This window comes from Furipterus horrens, unplaced genomic scaffold (genome assembly GCF_987537825.1).
Source record: "Furipterus horrens unplaced genomic scaffold, mFurHor1.1.pri manual_scaffold_3, whole genome shotgun sequence".
Lineage (NCBI taxonomy): Eukaryota > Metazoa > Chordata > Mammalia > Chiroptera > Furipteridae > Furipterus > Furipterus horrens.
In genome coordinates this window covers 70552779-70579076 of record NW_028327173.1, presented here as the reverse complement: position 1 = coordinate 70579076, position 26298 = coordinate 70552779, and the positions used below count along the sequence as shown (strand labels likewise).

Genomic DNA, 26298 nt, shown 5'->3' with positions numbered 1-26298 from the left:
GCTACCATAACAAAGTACCACAAACTGGACAGCTTAAAATAACAAAAATGTATCGTTTCACAGTTCTGGAGGCTAGAACTTTGAGGTAAGGAACAGGCTTGTTTCGTTCTGAGGGCTGTGAGGGAGAATCTGTTCCATGCCTCTTGCCTAGCTTCTGATGGTTTGCCGGCAGTCCTTGATGTTCCTTGGCTTGCATGTGCAACACTCCCTTCTCTGCCTTTGTGTTCACATGGTGCTCTCCCTGTGTGCATGTCTCGGTCAGCATTTCTGTATTTTTATAAGCACATCAGTCCTATTGGATTAGGACTAACACTAATCTTACTTTTACTTGATTACTCCAGGGTAGGGGGTTCCTGCTTTGCCCCTGCCATTCCTACCCCGATTAAAAAAAAAAAAAAAAACCTTATCTCTAAATAAGGTCGTATGCTGAGGTAGAGGTAGTGGAGGTTAGGATTCCAACATATCTTTTTGGGGGAGACAGTTCAACTCATAACAGTATGTATGTAAAATTTCTAAAAATGTATGCATGTATGTGTGTGTTTTTTTCTATTTTAGCCCATTGTACCTTTTGCGATTTAATATGGGCCATACTGAAGTCTTTTTGCAAAGGTAAGATCATTTACATGGCATCTCAGAATTAAGTAGTGGTACTAAAATAGTCCTTGTCAAGATCAGGGGAGATTACTTTCTATTTGCCAGGCTTTAATTAATTAATTGATTATTTTATAAAATAGCGAAGCCCATGTATACAACAGAGACAGAAACGAGTAAAAAATGTTTCACATCAAAATCTCTTTTGTAGAAGGAGATTTCCAGTTTTGTACTCCTGAGGTTTCTTCCCTTATTTCAGAAGTTGGTAAATTAAAACACCTCTATTCCATTGTAGCCTCCTTCTCCCTAAGGCGGTGTGGTCAGTAAAAGCAATTAATCCATGTTTTTGCTTCATGGATACAATCTGTGCATCAAAGGAAGGAGGTGTCATGAGTCCACCTGTCAAAACTTAAATTGACAGTGATATTCAACAACTTTTTTTCATTTGAGACACTGAGAAGCCTTTCTCTTTTCAAATATTACAGAGCACCTTTTCAGAATTTTGCAAAACTATATGCTTTGTTTTCTTTTCCTATAGCATATTTAAATTATCTCTTGAGACCAGTTAGGGCCTTTCAGTACTATCTCTAGAAGACTAGTGATAGTTTATCGGTCCCACCTCTTTCCAGGTGAAGGAATATTTTTAAGAGGGCAAACGTCCAAAGCCTCAGCCTACAAGGCAGGAGTTTCCAAGGGTCTCCTGGCGCAAGTAGTTATTAACTCTTAAATGTGCTGTATTATGTATGTCTTAATGATTCTACATTCTTTTTATTTCATCTCTGTAATATTCATACAATGAGAGTATGTGCGATCTTAAGTTCTATATTCCTCAGATTTCCAAATCGTTTAGTCATTGAGCCAAAAACATAACATTTCTAACTCCTTTCACGGTTAGAATAAGAACCTAGAGCCTATAGGTAATACATATATCTTACCTTATCTTAAGTATTTAGTTAACGATGATTGTAAACCTTTAAAACTACTATTACAAATGGAAAGCATTTAATTTTTTTATATAAGAAGAATTGAAAAGATTTTTCAGATTAATTAACTCGCATACAAAATACTGTATCAGGTATAATTGACTTCTTAGCACTTGCTGTTTGAAGAACTTTGGGTTTGATACCATGAAACAAGCCCCAAGCGAGCTGATTTTGGTCATATTTGGATGTCATTAGCCAAGTCAAAAGATCAGTGATGGATTAAGAATTTTAACTAAGTTCTTGAACAGAATTTCTCCTTAATGATACATATTTTTCAAGTCTTTAAATTTCAATTTTTGGTTTATTTTTTCCTAACATCAATAATTAGCCTAAAGAAATTTAGAAAATCATGTTAGTAAATTTTAATATTCTCTTCCAGAACGGAAGAATCTGTTTTGTCCAAAGGACTGGTAAGATTTATTTACACGCATCATAATTTAATTTCATAGTCATACCTACAAATACGGCTGTTGACTTTACCATATATGTATTTCTGCATATATTTTAATCTGTAGGGTCTGTTGGAGAATGGTTTGTTGAGACTAGAAGATAACAGTCTACTTCACCAATACTTAGAAATCAAGAGTTTTCTTACTGTACCTCAGGTAAATAAAATATGGGTTCTAATCTTAAAAATAACCCCTTTCCTATTCTGAATTTAAGTAAAGTAATGGTCTTTTCAGACTCCTCCCACTTTCTTCTCCATATCCCTTGAAAACTTCAGTGCGATGCTGACCAATAGAACTTTCTATGGTGGTGAAGGTGTCCTGTTATCTGTGTAGCACAGTATGAAAGCCACTAGCCACAATGAATGCTTGAAATGTGGCTAGTGTGACTAAGGAACTGACTTTTAAATTTAATGTAATTTAAATTAATTTAAACTTAAATTAGCCATATGTGACTAGTGGCTTCCATAGTTGACAGCATTAGCATCTAGTGGAAAAACACCTTTCTTCTTGAAGCTCCTTTACTTTTATTATAATTCAAGCCCTGAAGACCACCAAAGGCATGCATTGACTCCTTACTAGAGACAGATTTTGCTTTTCCCTCTAATGACATATTTTTGCCTAGTACTGTCTGTTATCATAGCCAAGTAGGTCTTTAGATGTCTCCGTGGAGACTTGTTCTTCCACTATTTAAATAGAAAAACATGGCTTTTGTTAGTACATTAAGCCTAAATATTTTTAATGATGGATTATATTTCTGCGTGTTTGGTACCATTTTTTGGCCCCTCTAGACATAATTGAAAATAAGCATTCACTTCTAAGTTTACAACTTTGCAACACCCAACTCAGTATCACAAAATGGATTGTGCTCAGCTTTTTATAGAACTATAGTGGAATGAAAGGTTTGGGGAAAAATTTACTTCATTTTTAAATCTACTACCCTCATTTCTCTGAATTTTTATTATCTAGCATTGGTGATATACTTGTTTCTTTGAAGTCAATATGATCTATTCACATCTGAATTAAATATCTTTTTATTTCCAGAGCTTAGTCAAAGTAATGACGCTCTGTCCTGTTGAGACATTGGTATGTAAATGTTTTGGACTAAATAATGAGTTACAGTGAGAAATTTTAATAAACAATTTAATCTTTATTCAGTTTATATAACAATATAATTTCTTCCATTTTAGAGGAAAAAGGGTTTAGCTCTGCTTCAGCTGTATATTAACAAGTTGGATTCTCAAGGCAAATATACATTATTTAGGTATGTATCAGAATGGTTAATTGTGAAATGTGTGGTTAATTAAAAACCAAATTAACCCCATTTAATTATTCCAGGTTATAGTATTTCAGTATGTTTTAACTGTCATTCAGCTCTACTTGGGAGCCATATTATAATAAATTCTCTCATCTGTGATGAATAGAGAAGATTTAATCAAATATTATGGATACATATATATGTATATATATTACATGAATAATAGTATATATTTCATCAATTAATTGAGATACTCTAAAAAAGACTTAAAAGATTAAATAGATAAGGCTACCACTAGGATTTTACATGTCAATAATTTCCATTATTCACAATTGATATTAATGGGTCTGGAATCATTGATAGGCTGTGCACTTTAATTAATAGTTGAGCTTATTAATAGTGCTATTTGGGGGCAAAAGTAACTCTGTGAGTTAAAGAAGAGCCAAGTTTCTGTAAAAGGCCAAATAGCAAATACAGGCTTTATGGACTGGGCTCTGCTGCAACTGTTCAATTTTGTCTTTGTAGTGAGAGTAGTTATCTTCCAATAAAGCAGGCTGCAGGCTGGATTTGGCCTACAGATCTTATTTGTTGACATCTAGGTAATAAAAATTAGTTAAAAACAGATTTGGCATTGTTAAAGTGTTAAGAAGTCGTCTTTGGGATTGGCCAGATCCTATCTTTTCTTCATTTCTAGTGATAGAGTCGGAGCAGGTATATGAAATCTCAGTTTTATGCTTAGGTCTTATACCTGCTCTGCTCTACCTGTATTCCCACCAAGAAATCCTCCTTTTTTCTTATGCTAGTCAGATTGATTTTCCTTTCTTTGCAATTAAGTTAGTCTAACCAGACTAGTCTACTGCCACAGGGAATAATTTGGGGAGTTTTTAGGTGATAATACTAGTGCCTGTTCTTACCATATTAAATCATTGCAATTATATGCATAAAAAGATTCAAATTCGATTTGATCCAGTTAAAATAGAATTTGCTAGTTAAAGCAGTAACCATAATAGGTGCTTTGTAGTTGGTTAATCATCTTGCTAATTGTCTTCACTAGTTTTTTGTATTCCTAGAAATAGCATGTGGCCCATTTGAATTGGTAACTTGTATTATCAATATAATGTAGTCCAGGATAATTTCAAACATATTTTAATTTTGCTTTCAAGGTGCTTATTGAATACAAGTAATCACTCAGGTGTGGAGGCCTTCGTTATTCAAAATATCAAAAATCAAATTGACATATCATTGAAGGTAAGAGCATAGCTAAAGTATCAGTGTCCAATTTATTTTTATTTTTTTGTAGGATATAGTTATTATTTGTGGAATACATTAGTGTGGATTTTTGTCCTGTGGATTTTTTATTTTATTTTTATCATTAGGGTATATATTCTTTCTCATTTCTAGTTCTTTTTTAAAAACCTGAATTTTGAAACTTTCTTTTTAAAAAAAAATTATTTTGTTGTCACACAATTTTATTTTATTTTATTTTTAAAGATTTTATTTATTTATTTTTAGAGAGATTGGAAGGGAGGGTGAAAGAGAGGGAGAGAAACTTCAATGTGTGGTTGCCTCTTGTGAGCCTCAGGGCATGTGACCTGACTGGGAATTGAACCAGTGATCCTTTGGTTTGCAGGCTGGCACTCTATCCACTGAGCCACACCAGCTAGGACTGAAACTTTCTTATAGATTTAAATTGTATTCTTTGTGCTGATAACATGACTTCTTTTTATTTTGTTGTGCACTTTGAAATATTAGTGAAAATTGAAATCTAATCTCTTTGTGAATATTCAGTAATTCCACATAGGAGAGAGAGAGAGAGAGAGAGAGAGAGAGAGAATGCACCAGTGTTCAAAAACTGGCAGAGTTTGTTTCAGGTGTCTGGAAATAATGAATGACAGAATTGAAAGTAAAGTTCTATGTATATATATATGTATATTCTTTTTAATGTGTAATAGTTTATTTTTGTAATATTAAGGTATTAGAAACACATTTATCAAGTTATTATTTAAAGCCTTTCTCAGTTTTTCTTTTGCTTTACAGAGAACACATAACAACAAATGGTTTACAGGACCACAGCTAGTTTCCCTTCTAGATTTGGTCCTCTTTCTCCCAGAGGGTGCTGAAACAGATCTACTGCAAAACTCAGATAGGTGAGGTGATCATCACTGAGGTTCACTAAGTAAATTGAGAATAAAATGGGAGACCTAAAGTAATAAACCATATTTTCCTGATTTTATGTGATCTATGGTTAATTCATAAAATTACATAAAGATTTTCATATTTAAGTAATTAAGTACTATGTAAAAACATAGTCAAAAACCCTTTTTTCCCGAAGTATGACCAATAGTATGATTTTTGTACCTTTAACATGCTAAGCATTCCAGTATAGCTCATAGAGATCTACAACTACAGCACTGGTGACTAAAAACCAAGAATCTCATGTGAATAACTCATGCAAAGCATATGTGTTTAGGTTTTATTGTTTTGTTTTCTAGGACATCATGTTTTTTTTCATATAGAACATGTAATTTCACTTTCATTATACTATTGAAGAATGAATGTTGAGAAATGGTTATAAGCATTTATAAAAGGAACCTTAAAATTCAGGAAGCATCAGATGATACTCTCAAATATTAAGGATAACAAGGCTTCCTTGGGGTGGGGGGAAAGAATAGTATTTTTCACAGTTGTATTTTGTGAACCTGGAGAATAAGAATGATAAGTTACTACTACTACAAAAGATTTATTAAAGGGAATATACAGTTAGGCACAGATTTTCAACTGCATAGATAAAAACCCCTAACCCCTGCATTGTTCAAGGGTTAATTGTACTTTTAATGGCAAACATAATTATAAAAATATACCCTAGGTTTTAGCTTACTTTATTCATTGAAATTGCTGTTGATTTTATAAAACTGTACTGTAAGTAACAAATTATATATTTTTAATTAACAGGATAATGGCTTCATTAAATTTATTGAGGTATTTGGTTATCAAAGATAATGAAAATGACAATCAAGTAAGTGAATTTTTTGAAAAAGAAATCGTGAGTATATTCAAAATGCATAAAGAATGTTTCGGATTTTCCTGTCAATATCTAATTAAGCCAATATTTTTATCTTACCTAGCTACAAAGGCTGGAAGGGGTGCCAACTATTATTCTGAAACCTGAAGATAATTCCCAGGGGCCTTTACCACCCACATCCAGCTTCCTCTGTCCTTTTCCTGTTGTACCTCTGCTCTCTTGCTGTAGGCATTGCTTAGACCTGAGCTGTATAAAATGAAATCATCTGATAATTTGATTTCCCCTCAACAGAAATGACAAATTGAAGCATTTTCAGCACTAAAATCTGTTTTATCAGCACCTTTTGGATACTGTGTAGGAAGTTGGATTTGTTTTTAATAGTGCATCGTTAGAGGTATTCAATAAATAGAAAACTATTTGAGGGAGATTTGTCATACAGTAAAGTTAAATTTGCTTTTATCATCTCTCTACCTGTGTGTCATGTCTGTTAACTTTACCTGAATCACATTTAATAAAAGATATGAAAATAATTGAATTTTACATAGATGCCAAAGAGCTTTAAAAAGAAAATTAAGTAAATTATCATTTTGAATGAAAAGTTTATGAAAAAAGTAGCAGTTAGCTTCCCTCTTGATTAAATCTAGTCCACTCAGTGATTTGACGTACTCATCATATCTCTTCTGTCAAAACCAGTTATTTGCTGTCATTGACTAGTGCTTACTCTGTGCCAGGGTGCTTCGTTCTTTTCTAACATTGTACTGTGAAGTTTTTGAAACATACAGCCAAGTTGAAAGGCTGTTACAGTGATCACTGATTTACCCTACCTATTTACTCAACATGTATCCATCGATCAGTCTTAAATTTTTGATGGATTTCAAGGTAAACTGCAATCATCAGCATACTTTCCCCTAAATATTTCAGCATGTATTTTATTAAATATCTATCTATAGTTTTTCTGTGAGTTAAAATTTACATAACATGAAGTGCACAGATTTTAAGTGTATATTCACAGAGTTTTAACAAATGTATAGATCTGTATTTTCCAAATCCTTATCAAATGTAGAATATTACTGTCATCACATGAAGTTCCCTGTTTTCCAACCCAGTTAATTCTGACCTCAGCACTCCACACCCTTCCTTATCCCCTGCCAGTGGCAACAGCTATTCTGGCCAGGTGTTATATATCTTTTATTCTTCACAATACTGTAAGTACTCTTTTTTACTTTTCATAGGTAATGTAGGCACAGGAATGATCTCTGATTTGCACAAGGACACACATAGTAGCCAGAACCTTTGAATCACAAACTAAACCCTAATGCCTAAAGGAGTTTCTGATAAAAGTAGAAAAGATAAGTAAAATTCAACATCAGTGAAGGCCCTTTTTAAGGATGGTGTCCTTAGGGTAAGGTATGAGTTTTTACTTTTTCAGTAATCCAGAAAGTCCATGCCTATAGATGATCTGATTTGCTTGATGGGAAGACAAAGAATGTTCTTGATTAAGAGTTAATAGATTTATCAGGTATGGAGCACCAAGTACTACAGGGGAAGCAGATGGTCCTCTGCCTAGAGAGGGAACGCAGAGCAGTTCAGCATTATTTAATGTCAGCTATGATATTCACAACTAATGCTTCATTTTTATTTGGCTTGAACATTATATGGTGAAGAAAAGGATATAACCAGCTTACAAGATTGTTTTCTTATTTAATGGTTTTTAAAGTTTTTTCTTAGGAATCAAATATTCCAAAGTATTATTACCTTGCAAGTTACCATAAGACTTACAGTACCAAGGAAATTAACAAAAAACCCAGGCCAAGATGGCAACCTGACATCTTTTCAGGCAGCTTAAGAGCCTGTTCTTCATGAAGAATTTCTCCCAAGTGCAGTAAGTCATGTGTATAAATGAGAGGCAAATCTGTTTGCTGTGGTTAATCCAAAATGACAGCTTCAGAGTTTTTTAGAAATTTTGGTTGAAGGAGAGATAAGATACTCTAGTGATTCTGAATTGTGGGTAGTTCTGTTCAGAAGAACTCCTACCAGTACCTATTTTTGAGCAGTTAAGTGTGCTGAGAGGATAACTAGTCAAATGAAAAGCTGAAAAGCAATTCAGAAAGTTTTATAGGAAAATTAAGTAAGAACCAGGATTTTTCAGTAGAAAACAAAGTGATTCATAATTGAATAATAATTTCTTTTCCTGCTGTTTTGGGTTTCTGTCAGCTGACTTTTCCTTTTTATAAGTCATTCCCTTCCTTGTCCTACTATTTCACGCCTTTGTCTCTCTGCATAAGTTACAGGCATCTTCTCCCACACTTCATTTTCACATAACTTTTCTTGAACTTTGAACCTCCATCTCTACTGGTGAAACCAATTTAGTTTTTATACTCAATGTTCTCTATTTTTGGTAGGTATCTTTAAATGTGGGTTAGTTGTTTTTAATTATTATAATATACTAATACATAGCCTATAATAACTGTATCTACTTATATCCTTTCCCATCTGCCTGTGTACCCCCATTCTTTTTCTTAAATAAGTTGTGACTAATATGTAGAATGAAAGCAAAATCAAGGGAAGCAATGTGAGATTGTAAAGGCCACAGGTATTGGGAATTTTTAAAAATTGAATTATGTAATGTATGAATATATATGCTTTTTATTTAGGAAAAACTAAATATCTGGCCTATATACACATATATATAATTCTGTGTGATCCATTTTGGGGTTATTTAAATTGTTTATTTCTCTAAGATTAAAATATACCCCTTGTGTGTCATTTGCAGAGCCAAATGACTTAGTGATAAACATTACTTAATATTCAAGTGATAGAAGTTCTACAATATTACTTCATAAATAAAAAGTTATATAAATTTACAGAGAGGGGGAAACTAGTATTATGCATTTTCTTCTTTTTATTTGTTCATTATAATAGTTGACTGTATCCTTTGCAAGGTCCGTGTTTGTTCTGGCAATAAATTTCATTGTGGCGTAGAACTACCTGGTCTTCCTTTTGTGAGATTATGCTGCAGTGCATTCTGGAATGTATAATTAAGCTTTAGGACTGAAAAGATTTCAGAACTATCATACTTCATCAGTGAGACTACTTGGGTATTGAAAGCAAACATTTGTGAACATTTCAAATTGTTACCCTTATAACTTTTTACAAATATTAAGGTAATTTTTGTGGACATTCAAGATAAAAGAAATCTTAAAATTATTTTCTTTGTAGGTTTTTAAAAAGCTCTAGTAACCTTAATGTTAGTTGTGAAGCTAAATATATCCACTGTCTGTAAAATTGTCAGGTTTTATAATCAAATTATATTGATAACCTTTGTATTTTCTAAATGAATTTTATTGAGGGAGATATTTTTTCTCAAATTTATGACAACTGCAAAAGTTTCATCCAGCATGTATAAAATTGCACTCAAAATTTTTTTATTAACTTTATTGGGGTGACATTGTTAATAAAATTATATAGGTTTCAGGTATATAGTTTTATAATACATCATCAGTACATTGTATTATGTGCTCACCACTCCAACTTGAGTCTCCTTCTATCACCATTTATCCCCCCTATACCCTCTTATACCTTCCCTGCTCCCCTTTCCCTCTGATAATCACCATACTGTTATCTGTATCTATGAGTTTTGTTTTGCTTTTATTTATTTGCTTAATCCCTTCACCTTTTTCACCCAACCCTACAACTTGCCTCCCCTCTGACAGCTGTCAGTTTCTGTTTTGTTAATTCATTAGATTCCACATATGAGTGAGATCATATGATATTTGTCTTTCTCTGACTGGCTTATTTCACTGTCGCAAAGGGTAAAATTTCCTTCTTTTTTACAGCCAAGTAGTATTCTGTTGTGTAAATGTACTACAGCTTTTTTACCTACTCATCTTACTGAAGGACACTTGGGCTGATTCTAGATGTTGACTGTTATAAATAAAGTGCAGTGAACATAGGGGTATATCTCTTCTTTTAGTGTTTCAGGTTTCTTCAGATATATTCCCAGATCAAAATATTTTTTATTAGAAGAAAAATTAAAAGGAGTAAAAATACAAAACCATGTTCTAGTTGAACTGGTGGTCTGATACTATAAATAGGGACACTATTCAGAAATATATTGACTCTCTAGTAAACTTGGACTTCATTTGAGCCACATTTTAAAAAGAAAGAAAATGAGTGTAAGACTTTAAAGTTAACATTATGTAAAATACATTTTCATCAAAACTAAATGTCCAATGAAAATGATAGACTGATATGTTGTAAGTTTTGCCAATATTTACTGAATTGGAAACACACTGTAGGTCTTTCTTTCAAACTTAAAAGTTTTTTGACAGAAATGACAGGTGATAGCAGAACTCTAGCAATTACCTTTTTAAATTTTCAGAAACACTGCCAAAGTTGTTTGAAATCAGTGTAATTTATTTTGGAAAGCATTGGTATTTAAGGAAATCCCTCTACATCTTATAGATATATTGTAAAGGTGGTTAAAATTGTTAATTATAAAAGTTCACTGAGACTTCCAGCCAAGGTGGAAGCCTAGATAGACACGTGGCATCTCCCTCCACAACAAAGAAGAAATACAACTACTATAACTCAAAACTAGAGACAGCCAGAAGTTCCAGAAAATTGAGCTGCATGGAAGTCCAACAAAGATATAAAGAAGAAATACTCATTCAGACAGGTAGGAGGGGCGGAGCCAGGGAGGCGAGGACTCTGTGGTGGCTACAGCAGCAGCGGCAGCGGCAGGCCAGCAGAAAGTGCAGTCACGTTTTAAAAACTAGGGAGGGACACCTGGGGAGTGCTCCAAGCACCAGGGAAAATAAAGCCTCATTGCTTCTGACAGTGCAAACCAGTGGGGGTTGGGGTGGAGGAAGAAATTGCTGGTCTCTCAGCAGAGTCTGTTTGTTTAAAGGGCCCCCATGGACCTAGAACGTCCACAGACCGACCCACTATGGGAACAATGGCCAGGGCTACAGCTAGAGAGGCACCAGTCCCATACAGGAAGCAGAAGTGCCTGAAGAAGGGACGAGTGCTGAGCAAGAGACATTGTTACCTCTCAGACCCCTTCCCACATACAGCGCCACAACATGGTGAAACTGGTCGCTCTACACTGACGAATACCTAAGGCTCTGCCCTTACAACATACTAGGTGTGACAGTTCTACGTAAAACACAGAGGCAAAAAAACAAGGGAGCCTATCAAGATGAGGAGACAGAGAAGTATGGCCCAAAAGAGGGAATGGATCAAGGTTCCAGTGGGAGAACTAAGTGATGAGGAGACAGCCAGCCTAACAGACTAGGAGATAGCCAACCTAACAGACACAGAGTTCAAAACACTGGTGTTAAAGATGCTTACCGACTTGACAGATATGCTAAGTATGGCAAATGCATAAGGGAAGAACTGAAGGCTATGCTAAGTGAAATGAAGGAAAATCCACATGAAACCAACGGTGAAGGGGAGGACACCGGAGTTTAAATCAATGATTTGGAACATAAGGAGGGAAAAAAACAGTCAACCAGTATAGAATAAGGAAACAGAATTGAAAAAAAATGAGGAGAGGCTTAGAAACCTCTGGGACAACTTTACTTGTGCCAACATCCAAATCATAGGGATTCTAGAAGGAGAAGAGGAAGAGGAAGAAATTGAAAACATGTGAAAAAATAATGAAGGAAAACTCCCCAAATTTGGTGAAGGAAATAGACATACAAGACCAGGAAGCACGGAGAGTCCCAAACAAGCTAGACCCAAAGAGGACCACACCAAGACAGATCATAATTAAAATGCCAAAGGTGAAAGATAAAGAGAATTTTAAAAGCAGCAAGAGCAGAGTTATCTACAAAGGAGTGCCTGTAAGACTAACAGCTGATTTCTCAAAAGAAACTGTGCAGGCAAAAAGGGACTGGCAAGAAGTATTCAATATGATGAAAAGCAAGGACCTACAACCAAGATTACTCTATCCAGCAAAGCTATCATTTAGAATGGAAGGGCAGATAAAGTGCTTCCCAGACAAGGTAAAGCTAAAGGAGTTCATCATCACCAAGCCATTATTATATTAAAGGGGCTTATTTAAGAAAAAGATCAAAACTGTGAACACTAAAATGACAACAAACTCAAAACTATCAACAACTGAATCTAAATAAATAAAAACAAAATCCAACTAAGCAAACCAGAATAGAAACAATCATAGATATGGGGATCATTTGGAGGGTTATCAGCTGAGAGGGGGAAGGGGGAGAATAGGGGAATGGTACAGGAATTAAGGAGCATAGATGGTAGGTACAAAATAGGGGGAAGTTAAGAAAAATATAGGGAATGATGAAGCCAAAGAACTTATATGCACGACCCATGGACATGAACTAAGGGGAGTGGGATTGCTGGAAGGAAGTGGGGGGTACTAGGCAAGGGGAGCAAAGGGAAAAGAAATTTGGACAAATATAACAATAAAATATACTTAAAAAAATAAAGTTCACTGAGTAGCCACTCTTGAAACTTTTTCAGTGATCAGAGCTAAACATGACCATTGTATGATACCAAAGTTCATTTATTATTCCTTTGGCAAGTTCTAGGTAGGACATTTGAATTCATGAATAGTATTCATATTTTTGTAGTTGAAAAGCAATGTCATTGGCAAATATTTTCAAAGACATAGCAAAATGAACATATATGTCTGATTTTCTAGCATACATAAGAAATTAAATTTGAAACTATAGGGAAACATGATGTATATTTCCATATGTTAAACTTATCTATGAGTTGCAAAAGGCTTTATTATTATAGAGGTAAGGCTTAAATGTAATTGCTTTAAGTAACATATGTTCCTCGCATTAAAGAATAGAACATTAATAACGAGTATAGCCTAAATATAATAAAATTAGATAGTTACATCTCATTTCTCTCAAACTTTTAATCATTACATTCTAAGGGAGAAATTTAAAACATTTAAAGAAATGTTTGATAAAAAATTTGCTTTTTAAAATCTTATCAGTAAGTAATTAGGTTAAGCTTGTGGGCTGAAGAGAATTGATGAAGTTAGTTTTCATTTACAAGCAAAGATTGAATATAAAACATAAGTTTATCATCATTTTGGGAATAAGATTTTTAAAAATTTCTGTTACTAAGTAAAAGTGAAAGGGTGAAAGAAAAAATTTCAACTTAGAGCAATTTTTTAAAAAGGAAACCTTTCCTGTCCTTAAGGTATGGTTTTGTAAATATTTTCTTCTAAAGAGTAGAAATTTTTAGTTTGATGAAATCCAATGTATCAGTTTTGTTTTTTTATATGATTTATACTATTTAGGTTCTGTGAAATATTTGCTTAACCCAAGGTCACAAAAATGTTTTTTTTTTAACAGTATTTCTTTAAAATTTTATTTTTTATTTAGAGTTTACATTCAATATTATTTTGTATTAGTTTCAGGTGTACAGCATAGTGGTTAGACAATCACATACTTTATGAAGTGTTCGCCCTGATATTTCCAGTATACATAGTTATTATAATATTATTTTTTAAGGATTTTATTTATTTATTTAGAGAGAGGAGAAGGGAAGAAGAAAGAGAGGGAGAGAAACATTAATGTGTGAGGGAAACATGGATAGGTTGCTTCTTGCACGCCCCCAACCGGGGACCTGGCTGGTAACCCAAACACGTGCCTTGAATGGGAATCAAACTGCTGACCTTTCAGTTCTCAGGCCCATACCAGTACCCAGTCTACTGAGCCACACCAGCCAAGGCACAAAAATTTTCTTAAAGAAGTTTTATAGTTTAAACTTTTGTACTTAGATCCATGATCCATTTCAAGTAAATTTTTAGATAGTGTAAGATACGGGTTAAGATTTGTTTTGACTCCAGCACCAGTCCTTTAAAAGTGTATCCTTAACTTGTTGAATTGTCTTGGTATCTGTGTCAAAAATAAATTTACCATACAAGAATAGATCTATTTTGGAGCTCTATTCTGTTTCATTGATCTGTATCTGTTCTTTTACCAGTACCATACTATCTTGATTACTGTAGTGTGAGTCTTCGACTTTGTTCTTCAAAATATTTTAACTATTCTAGGTCCTTTGCTTTTCCATATACATTTTAGAATCATTTTGTCAATTTCTACTGTAAAGGGAAAAAAACTATTTTTTCTCTACTCTTAATAACTTTACTTTTTTTATAGTGAATGTGGTAAATGTTTATATTTGACAAAACTAGGTCTGAGTAAAAGGGCGTTTTCATTGTGCTTTTCTTTGAATGCGTTTTGATTTGTGGATGATCATCAGTAATCTTTGTAGCCTTGAAAGCTTTCTGTGATACTCGTTAGTAGTATATTCTACCTGTAAGCTTAGAGGTAAAGGGGAAGAAGAAGGTTAAAAGCTGGGGATAGAGAAAGGTAAAAGACTAGAGAGGGATGAACAGACAACAGAGCAGTGGGTGCATTTGGTAGAGTAACATGCTCAATATCCTGGGTGACGACACTGGTTGAAGAAGTGCCTGCTGCACTATCACATAACCCACGTTTTCTATGAGAAGACACGAAAACTTTCTATTATAGAAATGGAAGTTAAAAAACATAATTTAAAATGTTTTTTAAAGTATATAGTTAAAACAGGTTTATTGTTTAAAAATCAAGTTAAATATGCAAAAAGAAAAGTGATAATCAAAATCCCACCATCCATTGTTGATATTGTAGTGTATGCCGTAGGCTTTATGCCAGCATGTCTATACATACTATATTCTCTTATATAAAAAATGAGATCACACTATAGGAATCATACTGTTTGTAACCTTTTTTTCACTCACCAATATGTACAGAAGAACAATATTTTAATGGCTGTGCAGTTCCCCTCTGTATAAATATATCACAAGATTTATTTATCCAATCTATTGTGAAATGTTTTCATTACTTCCAATTTTTCACTATTTCAACGTTTTTGTAAACGTTGGAATAGTGCTATGGAATCATCTGCTATGGAATCATTACATTTTTAATTATTTCCCCAGGATAAGTTCATAGATGCTGAGTGAAAATGTATGCATATTTTTGAAGATACAGGTTCTTGATAGTTCCTCTCAAGAACTTCATTTTTTCTAGCATCATAAGAGTAATGAGAAAGGATATACTTAAAAGAATATGTGTGACAGTCACTGAAATTACCAATTATTCAATGTAGATATGGGTAGATTTTATCTGGAAGACTATACGGAAAATGTCATAGTACTTGCATCAAAAGAAGTTCATTACAAAATAGGTTTTCAAATAGTCCAGTTCTAATTAAGGATAACTGATTTCCTAAGTTCCCTTTATTTTTTTTTTAACCTTAATTTTTATTTTTCAATTAAAGTTGACATACAATATTATATTAGTTTCAGGTGTACAACCCAGTGATTAGACCTTGTATGCTGTCACCCTGATAAATCTGGTACCCATATGACACCATACATAGTTATTACAATATTATTGACTATATTCCCTATTCTGTACTTTACATCCCCATGATTGTTCTGTAACTACCAGTTTGTACTTCTTAATCCCTTCTCCCTTTTCACCCATTCCCTCAACCTCCCTCCCATCTTAAAGAAGTCCCTTTAACATTTCTTGCAATACTGGTTTGGTGGTGATGAACTCTTACTAGCTTTTTCTTTTCTGGGAAACACTTTATCTGTCCTTTGATTTTAAATGATAGCTTTGCTTGGAAGGGTAATCTTGTTTGTAGATCCTTGCTTTTTATCACTTTGAATATTTCTTGCCAGTCCCTTCTGGCCTGCAAAATTTCTGTTGAGAAATCAGCTGACAGTCTTATGGGAACTCCTCTGTAGATAACTGCTTTTTTCTTGCTTTTAGGATTCTCTGTTTTCAATCTTTTGCCTTTTATTTATGATGTGTTTTGGGGTAGGTCTCTTTGGGTTCATCTTGTTTGGGACTCTGCACTTACTGGATTAGTATGCCGATTTTCTTCGCCAGGTTGGGAAGTTTTCTGTCACTATTTTTTCACAGGTTTTCAGTTCTTTGCTTTCTCTCTCCCTCTGGCACCCCCATGATGTGAATGTTGGTATGCTTGCAGTTGTCCCAGAGGCTCCTTATACTATCTTCATTTCTTTCTTTCTTTTTTTTTGATTCTTTTTTATTTTTGCTGTTCTGATTGGGTGTTTTCTGCTTCCTTATCTTCTAAATTGCTGGTTTGATCTTCTGCTTCATTTGCGCCACAGTTCATTCCCTGTAATGTATTCTTCATTTCAGTTAGTGTATCCCTCATTTCTGACTGGTGCTTTTTTATGTTTTCTAGTTCTGTTTTTAGGTTTCTTATCCCTGTTGATCTCGCCAAGTTTATCTACTCTTCCCGTAAGTTCATTGAGCATCCTTATAACCAGTGTTTTGAACTCCACATCTGGTAGATTGCTTGTCTCCATTGTGTTTAGGTCTTTTTCTGGAGTTTGTTCTGTTCTTTCATTTGGGATCTGTGTCTTTGTCTGCTCATTCTGACAGCCTCCTGTGTTTGTTTCTGTGTATTAGATAGAGCTGCTACGTCTCCTGGGCTTGGTAGAATTGCCTTATGTAGAAAGTGTCCTGTAGGGTCCAGTGGCACAGCCTCCCTAATTACCCAAGCTGGGCACTCCAGGTGTGCCCCACCTTGTGGGCTATATACACCCTTTTGTTATAATTGAGCCTTGCTTGCTCTTGGCATATCAGTGGGAGGAATTTACCCCAGGCTGATCAGCTATAAGGACTAGCTATGACCACTATGGAGGATCAGCTGTGCAGGAACCAACCCCATGGAGCAGGACTTAAACAGGACTCTGGTGCCTGTTGAGTCTGCCCCTTGAGTGTGTCGCTTGTGGAGGAAGCTTTGGGGCTTCCCAGGAGATGCAGGCCAATGGCAGCTGCCACCTGTGTTCTGCCCAGGGCCACCCAACATGAGCTAGAAAGCAATCTGCAGATAGCTGCTACTTGTGCTGGGCTTCAAGTTGCCCAGGAGAGGTCAAGTTACTAACCAAAGCTGCTGTCACTAGTGCCAGACCTGGGGCCACTTAGCAGGAGGTATGGGGCATGCTGAGGCCAGATGCTGCTCGTTTGAGAGATTTTTGGAAAGTTTGAAGCATGGGCCAAGATAGGCAGTTCACATGGAAAAGCCACTGGAAACAGTTCGTGTGGGTCTGGAAATTGGGTGCAGTGGGATCTCGCAATCACCAGGGCAGGGCAAACAGTAATAGCCAGGTTGATATGGTGTCTGCCTGTCCGTTCTGTGGGGGAAGGACTCAGAAAAGGAACAGTGGCCTCTGCCTGCACTTCTGTCAGAGAAAACTGCCCTCCTGCTCTCTCACCCTGATGCCAGACACTCAGTTCCTCCCCATATGTCCCTGTGCCTTTCAAGCTGCTGCCATAGTGCTGGAGCTCAGGGCGAGTCCAAATTTGTGCACTGGCACTTTAAGAGGAACACCTGGAATTCCAGCAGCCCTCCTGTCTCAGCCACAATCCCCGCTGGTTTTTGCAGCCAGAAGTTATGGGGACTTCTCTTCCTGGCACTGGAAGCCCGCGTTGGGGATCTCCTTTTGGGATGGGATCCCTCACTAGTCAGTGGGGAGCTCTGCAACCAAGGCATCTCTCCCTATTTTAAACCACCAAAGGTGGGTGTGGGACCATTGTACTCCTGTTCTACCAGTCTCGATGTGGCTTCTTTATGACCTTAGTTGCAGGATTTCTGTTCAGCTAGATATCAGGCAGTTCTGAATGGTTGTTTTGTAGTTTAGTTGTAATTCTAATGTAGTTGTTGGGGGATTTGAGTACCACATTTACCTTATGCCACCACCATCTTGACCAGAACTTCCTAAGTGTCCTTTTTTTACCTATTTTCCTTTGTAAAGAGTATCTAGAAACGTACTTTATTCTTTTTTTTTTTTTTAATTAAGACTGTATGACTCCCCTCCTTTTGTACTATGGGAAGAAATGCTTTTGGAATAAAAACGTCTAATATGTATGATCAAATAAACCTAAGCTTTTCTAGGCAGATAAAATATCCATCTACATTTATCACCAAGAAAGTCCATATCAGCTTTGTGTTAGAAAAGTTTCCATCAATGAGGAAGGAAAAGAATCCTCTAGAATTAGATCTGTAACAAGGGCATCATTGAAAGATCGAGTGAAAGGCATGTACAGTAGTCCCTCTCTGTATTGCAGTTCACTTATCGCAGCCTCACTGTGTCACGGGATTTTTTAAAATATTTAATTACTTATCATGGATTTTTCGCTATATCACGGGATTTTGCAGTACTGTATACGTATGTGTTAAAGTTACGTAGGTTTAAGAGTGTAGAATATGTTTAAGAACATAAGTAGTGTTTATAAAAGTGTGGAAAAGGTTAATAAGGGAGTGGGAACGGTTTACAAGTGTGTGGGAAGGGTTTACAAAGTCTTAAAATATGTATAAATACTAAAGTAAATCTAAGGTTCCTACTTCGAAGATTTTCACCTATCGCGGGGGTGTCTTAAACATAATACCTGCGATAAGTGAGGCAATACTGTATACAGTAGTCATTGCAGGAATGTTTATAAGGAAAGAGAAATGTCACACCATGTGTATTATCCTCAAATAATTTTCTCATGGGTAAAACTTGTAAGTTACAGATCTCAAAACTAGGAGCTGTCAAGATGGCACAGCAGTGAGTGTAGTAACCTAAGTAAATTTTTGTTTTGATTGGTAGTCACATAAAATAACTAGATGTAATGGTTAATATATTATTAAATAATAAATTCTACCTTAAAAGGCAAGGATCATGTCTTAATTCTTGTTTCTTCAACTCTCAAACACACGTTTAATAATAGGCAATCAATAAATGTTGAACCAATAACTAATTCTTCCGTTAATTCTTCTGAACAGACTGGATTATGGACAGAACTTGGAAAAATTGACAATAATTTCTTAAAGCCACTCCATGTGGGACTTAATATGTCAAAAGCACATTATGAAGCAGAAATTAAAAATAGCCAAGACAATAGCCAAGGTTGGTAATGTGCAATTTCATTTTTTGCTTAGGTCTAAAAATCCAATTTTAAAATTATTTATATTAACAATAAAGAACTTTTTTTATCTTGTACTTATCTAACAGCCTACAAGAAACTATGACAGCTATCATTTTATTTATAATTAAATTATTCTTAACAGATCTATAAGCCATTCAACACTGAAATTGTGTTAACAAAGAGTTAAACCAAGTTGAAGCATGTTCTGGTTAAAAAATCTCAAGTCCTTATTAGGAATCTAACTCTATTATAAGTATTTCTGTTTGGATATCATTGTGTTCCTTTGGTATTGTTTGGTCAGCCCTCCCACCCTACCCTCAAGTAAATCTACAAATTTTGAAAAAGAATCTTATGTCCAGAATTACTTTTTAAAGTCAGCAATTCTACAATAATTGTGTGATCTTATTCATATAGCTATGGTAATATTTCTATAGGCATTACTATAATTTTTTTCTTTTCTAGTGTAATGTGTATAATTCTGATTATATACTGAAGGGAAAAAGTTTATAAATTTTCATTCATCCTGTGTATGCCAAAATAATGCTGTTAGTCACTTAAAGAAACGTTAATTCACATGTTACAGAATCTTGGTATTTTTATTTACCAATAGCTTGATTTAAGCATACCCTGAGCTATTAAATACTAAGTTTATACAAATAATGGAAATATTTATTTTTTAAGGTAAGGGAATGGTGAAAGTGGCTTTTAAATTTATTTTTTAAATCTGAGAGTGGTTTTAATGGTTAAGCATGACACATGATTTATTTTTTTCTTCTCTTTCAGAAGTCCAGAAATCTAAAGACTTTTGTTCTGTAACTGTAGGTGGAGAAGCGATCCCTAACATGCCTCCTGAAATGCAGCTTAAGGTAGATCTGAAATTTTCCTAAGCTACACCCACCTGAAATATTTTCTTTATTTTGCTTTGTTTTGTTTTGAAATGTAGGCTTAATGACACTGATTTTCTTGGCATTGCAGGTCCTACAGTCAGCACTTTACACATTTGATTTGATTGAAAGTGTTTTGGCTCGAGTAGAAGAGCTCATTGAAATAAAAACAAAGTCTACCTCTGAAGAAAATACTGGGATAAAGTGAAAGCGCCATCTCCTAAATAAAAATTCATAAAATACTGCATTTTCCATTATGATTTAATACCTTTACAAAAATTTTTCTGTAAAACACTTATATAAAAATAAACATAGCTTTTTCTCATCTGTTTCTGTAACAGTAACAACACATTATGGATGAGTAATATTCTTTGGTTTTAAAGATAATCTGATAAATAATGCCCATATATAATAAATGTTACTGTTAAAATTCAATACAAATTAATAATTTTGTATTATAATTTCATAAAATGTAGTTGAATTGCCTTTATTCATTCATATAGTTTAATGAGTTTGTAAAATACTGCTACATTTTCTGTTCTAGATGCTGTGCTACATTTTAGAACTCCTATTGTTAAATTGGATATCACACCATTTTTTTCCTGAACATTGTTAAAGGAATTATTCAACAAAACTTCTGAAAATAAAATCACTTTTAATTGTATGTATTTTATTATTTTAAATTTTAAAAAGCTTTGAAGTAAATATATATTTGAACAGTATAATTCAACCAGTCTAATTATTTTAATTTTCTTCCAAAAGAACATTTATAATTGATACTTTAATTTGGGTTAAATGAATCACTGAGATTTATCTTTTGAAGTGTTTTCCAAACAGGACTTTGCTCAATGATGTAAGCTTTAGTTGCTATCATTCTGTAGCAGATGCCATCTATGTATGGTTTGGAGGTGGTCTGGAAAAAAATAATAACATGCAACATTATTTACAGAAATAAGGTCTTTTTACAGGGTCACATAAACAAACAAACAAACCCCACAATATTTGCCCTGGCTGGGTGGCTCTGTTGGTTGGAGCATCGTCCAGTATATATCAAAAGGATGTGGGTTGGATTCTCAGTCAGGGCACACACCTAGGTTTTGGGTTCAAGCACCAGTTAAGGCATGTACAGGAGGCAACTGATTGATGTTTCTCTTGCACATCTCTTTTCCCCTTCTCTCTAAAATAAGTAAAAACATTCTCGGGCAAGGATTAAGAAAAAAACCCTAACTTCCAATTATAAGAATTTCAAACATGAAAGCCAAAAAGTAGACTACTATAAGAATTCCTTTAAAGGAGATCTATTACAAATTTGAATAAGGAACATGTAATGGCCTAGGGGAGTTGGCACACTTCACACAAGAGGATAAACATGAAAAGAAAGTGGACAACTGGTGGAGAGTATGCTATAAAATTGTATGTTTGCACTCTGACAGTTGATGACTACAACCTGACCAATATTTATACTTCAGAATTTAAAGCAAGATTTAAGTAACCAGTGGGGCCAACGTAGTGTGTAGATGGCCAAATGCTCTTTTGGCCCAAAATGAATCGTTCTGGTTGTGGCTACCACAAATAAATTGAGAAGACTTAAGAGGCTGAGTTCAGGCTTGGGAAAGAGTTACATGCTGAAGTGACAACTTCTCTAAGAGGAACTGAAGCACAGTATTTGTCAATCTTGCTCAAGAAGGTGTGCATTTGAAGTGTGTGTGTGTGTGTGTGTGTGTGTGTGTGTGTGTGTGTCATTTTCCTTAGGTGACTCACCTTAGCTATAGTGCATATAAGATTAACAGCATTTACTGTGTTGTGTACTGGAAGTATCCGTAAGTTACTACCCAGGAATCTGAAAAAACAATTCAGAAGTTAAACAGATCATATGACTTACTAACATCTGCTATCTTAAGTGGAAGAAAAGTCAAACGCTCATTGCTTTATTTTTACTCATTCATGCCTTGCCTTATTTCACTGAGGAATTGATATGTATGGCTTTGCAGTCAGAACTTAAATGAATAAAAGTGTTCACTTTTGGTTTTGTCTTGCAAGAGAACCCCAGAAATCAGCCCAAACTTTGAAACTTGTCACCCTGATTCATAGAGGAGCCATTTGGCCTGCACTTTATTAAATATAACAGGTTAACATGATAAAGTTTATCTTCTGGGAAAATATAACTCATCTGCCTAAAAAGAATTAAGAACTGAAGTAAACAATATAATTTAGAAACGTAAGTCTAGCGCTCTTCCTCACCTCTGCTGAATCTTGAACATCAGTTCCCATTCCTTGAGCCCATGGAGGGCAGCAGACAGAACCAAAAAACTATTTTGGTGAATGTTAATAAACTTCTCAATTTTGGCTAGAAATATTTCTTCAGCTGACATAAAGTATTCTTTAGCATCCATCAATAAAAATGCAACTCCTAGGAAAGGTGAACATAATATAAAATATCACTTCTTCATAAAAGTCAAATTTTTAATAAACTCACTAAAATCAATAAAAGTAACTGTATTACATAGCTTTAAATGTCCAGGCCCTAAACTCATAAGGAGTAGAAATTAACAAAATTCTTATACAACAAAATAATTTAGGTAGGTCTCACAAGTTCTCTCTGTATAAAAGAATGACTTAATTCTAAATATTTAAGGGGAAATAAAAACTTTGTTGGTCAGTACCCATTTTCATTTTCAGACTAAAGTCGTCGTCGGCAGCCGTCCGTCTCGAGAGACGATGGTGTAGCTTCTTAAGAGTCTATCTGCACCGCCGAGAATGGCTGTGCAGTCCGACTCGGGAGTGACACTGTATCTGTCTCCTCCCGTGTTGAATCGACATCTTGCGATGACGCTGGAGTGTCCTCTCCAGTGAAGCTGAAGCTACAGAGCCTGGGCAGGGTGATATGGAGGGTCTGCTGTTGCCCATGCAGCAAACCCCCCCTCTCTTCGCAGCTGAAGGATCCAAGGGAAAGACGGAGTCAATACAGCTTGGCTTCAGGTGCGCCGCAGGAGTTGCCGGTGTTGACTACAACGTCAAACCGCCTTAGGGTCGCCGGCTCCGGATTTTCTGTCGGGGTTTACTCCCTTAGCCTTTCCCCTGAAGAGGTATGCCGCAAGGCAGCGGAGGTTTTTTGGAATCAGAGTTTTCCTTCTCTGATGTGCCCTGACTGGAAGATCGAACCAGCGACACTTAGCTCGCAGGCCGACGCTCAATCCACTGAGCCAAACCAGCCAGGGTGCAGACTAAAGTACAATGAAGGTAAATGCCTAATTTTACTTAAAAGTAACTTTCTATGTTATGATTTTTAAAAGCTGGAAATCAACTAAAGAAAGGTAGTCTTGAGCCAGCCTTTATCTAATTTCTTGAAGAAACCTTTGTACCAGTCCTGGGTGCTGTGGCTCAGTGGTTTGTGCATCAGCCTGTGAACCAAGTGTCGCTGGTTCAATTCCCAGTCAGGGCACATGCCTAGGTTGCACGCCAGGTCCCCAGTTGGGGATGCATGAGAGGCAACCACACATTGATGTTTCTTTCCCTCTCCTTCTCCTTTCCCCTCTCTCTAAAAACAAATAAAATAATTAAAATATTTTTTTAATTAAGAAAAAAAGAAACCTTTGTATCAGAACACAAACTATTATATAAATTAATACCCTCAGTAAGCAGATACCTAGACTCTGAAACAGTAGTTCTTTAAAAGACATAATCTAAGGAAATTGACTATGATTATATACTAATTGAGGAACTTGGGCAATTTATATAACCTCTGAACCTAAATTGCCTCATCTATAAGATTGGAATAATAATTCTTCAATAGTTTTGTTGAAAGGATTAAAGATTAGATAATTATATAAAGTGGTGAAGGCACACAGTGGGTGGGTATTCACCACAAATATTTTACTTCTCTCTAGAGGGCTCTATTCAACCAGGAATGATGAGTTTGAGGTTGGAGTGACTACTTTCAGCCTGTAGGTCTATTTCTAGGAGCTTTTGAAAGCGCCTGTCTTCTAAAACCTCTGCTGGAGTACAGGTCTATTTGCAACCCCCCTAATAAAACCCTTAATCTCCACCTCTTGTTATCACTTCTATCGTTTCCCAAGCACAAGTGGAACTGCCACCTTCCCGTGTCTCCAGCCTTTTTATATCCTAATCTAATTCCTTCCCATACTTTGCCCATGACTTATAGTTAGTTGTATAGTATTATGATTTAAGAAACATTTGTATATCCCCATTTGGTTCTTCTGGTTAGTATTTGTTTATGTTATATTCAGCAAACTCTTGTACAAAATCACAAAAAGCACTCTACCATATTGTTTTTGTGTTTGGATTTTGACCAATATTGTGATGTTGGCTTGTTTGTTAATATGGGTAATACTTTAATACAAGTATTAATTTTTAGGAAGGTAGCTTTGCTCTGTTTTCAACTTAGTTCCCAAGCAAGTAGTTTTTACCACCTTCTACCAGACTTCACTTTCACTTTAGTTCAACAATTGTAATCTAAAACAGGGATATATTTTGTAATTGGCTTTATGTACTGCTTTTGCAGCACTAGCCAAGTTTTATACATGTAACCTCTCTCAAAAGATAATACCTTAAGCTTATTACTTGGTTAATAAGCTACAAAATTATTAGAACTTACACCCACATATTTTATAAGAAATTTAAATCAAGGCAGTTAGCAAATATACTGTACCAGTACAAGAAAATATAACTGATCCATCTTCCACTGCATCTGAATACCGAACCTTGTGGCTTCGATTTTCTAGGGCAGTTGCAACTTCACAGCTCTTTTAAAAAAATTTCAGAAATACAAACTTAAGACATGCTTAGAATGGTTTTTTTAAAAAGCTAATACATTAAAATAAGCTTAATAGCTTCTTTTATAACTATACCTCTTAAAGATCTGATCATCAAAAGAGACACTAAATGTTCTATGGAGAAAAACAAAACTTATTTCTGTTCAAAAACACTCATTGCAGGTTTGGAAATGAGTTGTGCAATACAGTTATGTTACTTAGGGACAGAAATCAAGGACATAGTTTAAGAACTAAACTATAAAAACTAGAGCAAATGCAAACTTGAAAAAAAACCTTAAAGACAGAGTCTGACATACATTAATATATAGCAGGAATGTGGGTGGTGGTGTGTTTCTTAGAACCATACAGTGCCAGACACAGAATACCACAGACGACCAATTCTCAAACTCACCTGTTTAGTTTACAGTTACTTTTAGTATACTTTAAAAATGTCTTAAGCATTAGATGAGTCAGAAAATGGATGAAAATAACAACCAAACTTGCTTTAAATACTAACCATTTCAAAACTCATCTCATTTCTGTTTCTACCAAGTAATTAGATCATAATACCCAAGATACTAAAATATAGGTGGCTAATAGTGTTCCCTGATTGGTCAAAACTCAAGCTTGTTATTCTCCAAATATGTAAAAAATCCCTTAAGTATATTAATGTTATTCTATATTTCCTCAGATCATATATATTTTAAGTACACAAGCTGGTGGCTGTAAAATATATGCTTCCTTTCCTTCCTAAAGGGAGTATTTTGTGACATTCAAACAAATCCTGACCTAGAGTTCCACTATGACACATGCATGAGTTTCTTCTACTGTTTTAAAATTATACATTGCTTCCAGCGATGGCAAACAACGTAATTTAGGCCAACCCTCCTGCTAAAGGCAACTGGACAGCTGTACAATTTTTAAAATCTGCTTGAATGCATTAGATAGCTAGCAGGATAGTGAAAAATTACAATACCAAGATCTACACAGAAATTTAAAGATATGAGACCAGCATTTAGGCCATTTTTTCCCTGAGGGTATCTATCTGCCAATTCAGGAAAAGACAGATGAGAGGCTGAACAGAGCCTTTGACAAAAGTAGAGCAGCTCTCATAGGAACTGCAGCCTAGCTTCAAATAATTTCAATTCCTGAAATTGTATTAAGTTGATACTGTATTACTAGTGCCCCCAAGAACGTTGCAGAAGTATCCCTAGAGCAAACTTTCTCCATCGGGTCGCATTTGAACTACGGAACAAACAAAATGGTTTGGGTGACTTTTCTCAATTCTCCTATAATAGTACCATTCTGGATGCACGGGAAAGAAGTTCATTTTTACACACACTAGAC

At 35.1% G+C, this 26298-nt stretch overlaps 2 protein-coding genes across 3 annotated transcripts in view; one reads left to right on the top strand and one right to left on the bottom strand.

The window, feature by feature from the left end:
* GLMN (glomulin) overlaps window positions 1–20513 on the top strand; it is a 40572-nt gene extending 20059 nt beyond the window's left edge. For both annotated transcript variants that reach the window (XM_090269732.1, XM_090269733.1), the window contains exons 9-19: window positions 556–609; window positions 1954–1984; window positions 2090–2179; window positions 3065–3106; window positions 3211–3284; window positions 4442–4526; window positions 5316–5425; window positions 6231–6294; window positions 19153–19276; window positions 20079–20161; window positions 20271–20513. In XM_090269732.1, coding sequence (XP_090125858.1) covers window positions 556–609; window positions 1954–1984; window positions 2090–2179; window positions 3065–3106; window positions 3211–3284; window positions 4442–4526; window positions 5316–5425; window positions 6231–6294; window positions 19153–19276; window positions 20079–20161; window positions 20271–20387 — 874 coding nt within the window. In that variant the 3' untranslated portion in view covers window positions 20388–20513. The remainder of the gene's footprint in view (window positions 1–555; window positions 610–1953; window positions 1985–2089; window positions 2180–3064; window positions 3107–3210; window positions 3285–4441; window positions 4527–5315; window positions 5426–6230; window positions 6295–19152; window positions 19277–20078; window positions 20162–20270) is intronic.
* Window positions 20514–20837: 324 nt separating this feature from the next.
* Window positions 20838–26298, bottom strand: part of CUNH1orf146 (chromosome unknown C1orf146 homolog) — a 28313-nt gene continuing 22852 nt past the window's right edge. The window contains exons 3-6 of the mRNA XM_090269734.1: window positions 24849–24942; window positions 22421–22589; window positions 21941–22019; window positions 20838–21092 (exon numbers count right to left, since the gene is read on the bottom strand). Of these exons, the coding sequence (XP_090125860.1) occupies window positions 20961–21092; window positions 21941–22019; window positions 22421–22589; window positions 24849–24942 (474 nt within the window). The 3' untranslated portion in view covers window positions 20838–20960. The remainder of the gene's footprint in view (window positions 21093–21940; window positions 22020–22420; window positions 22590–24848; window positions 24943–26298) is intronic.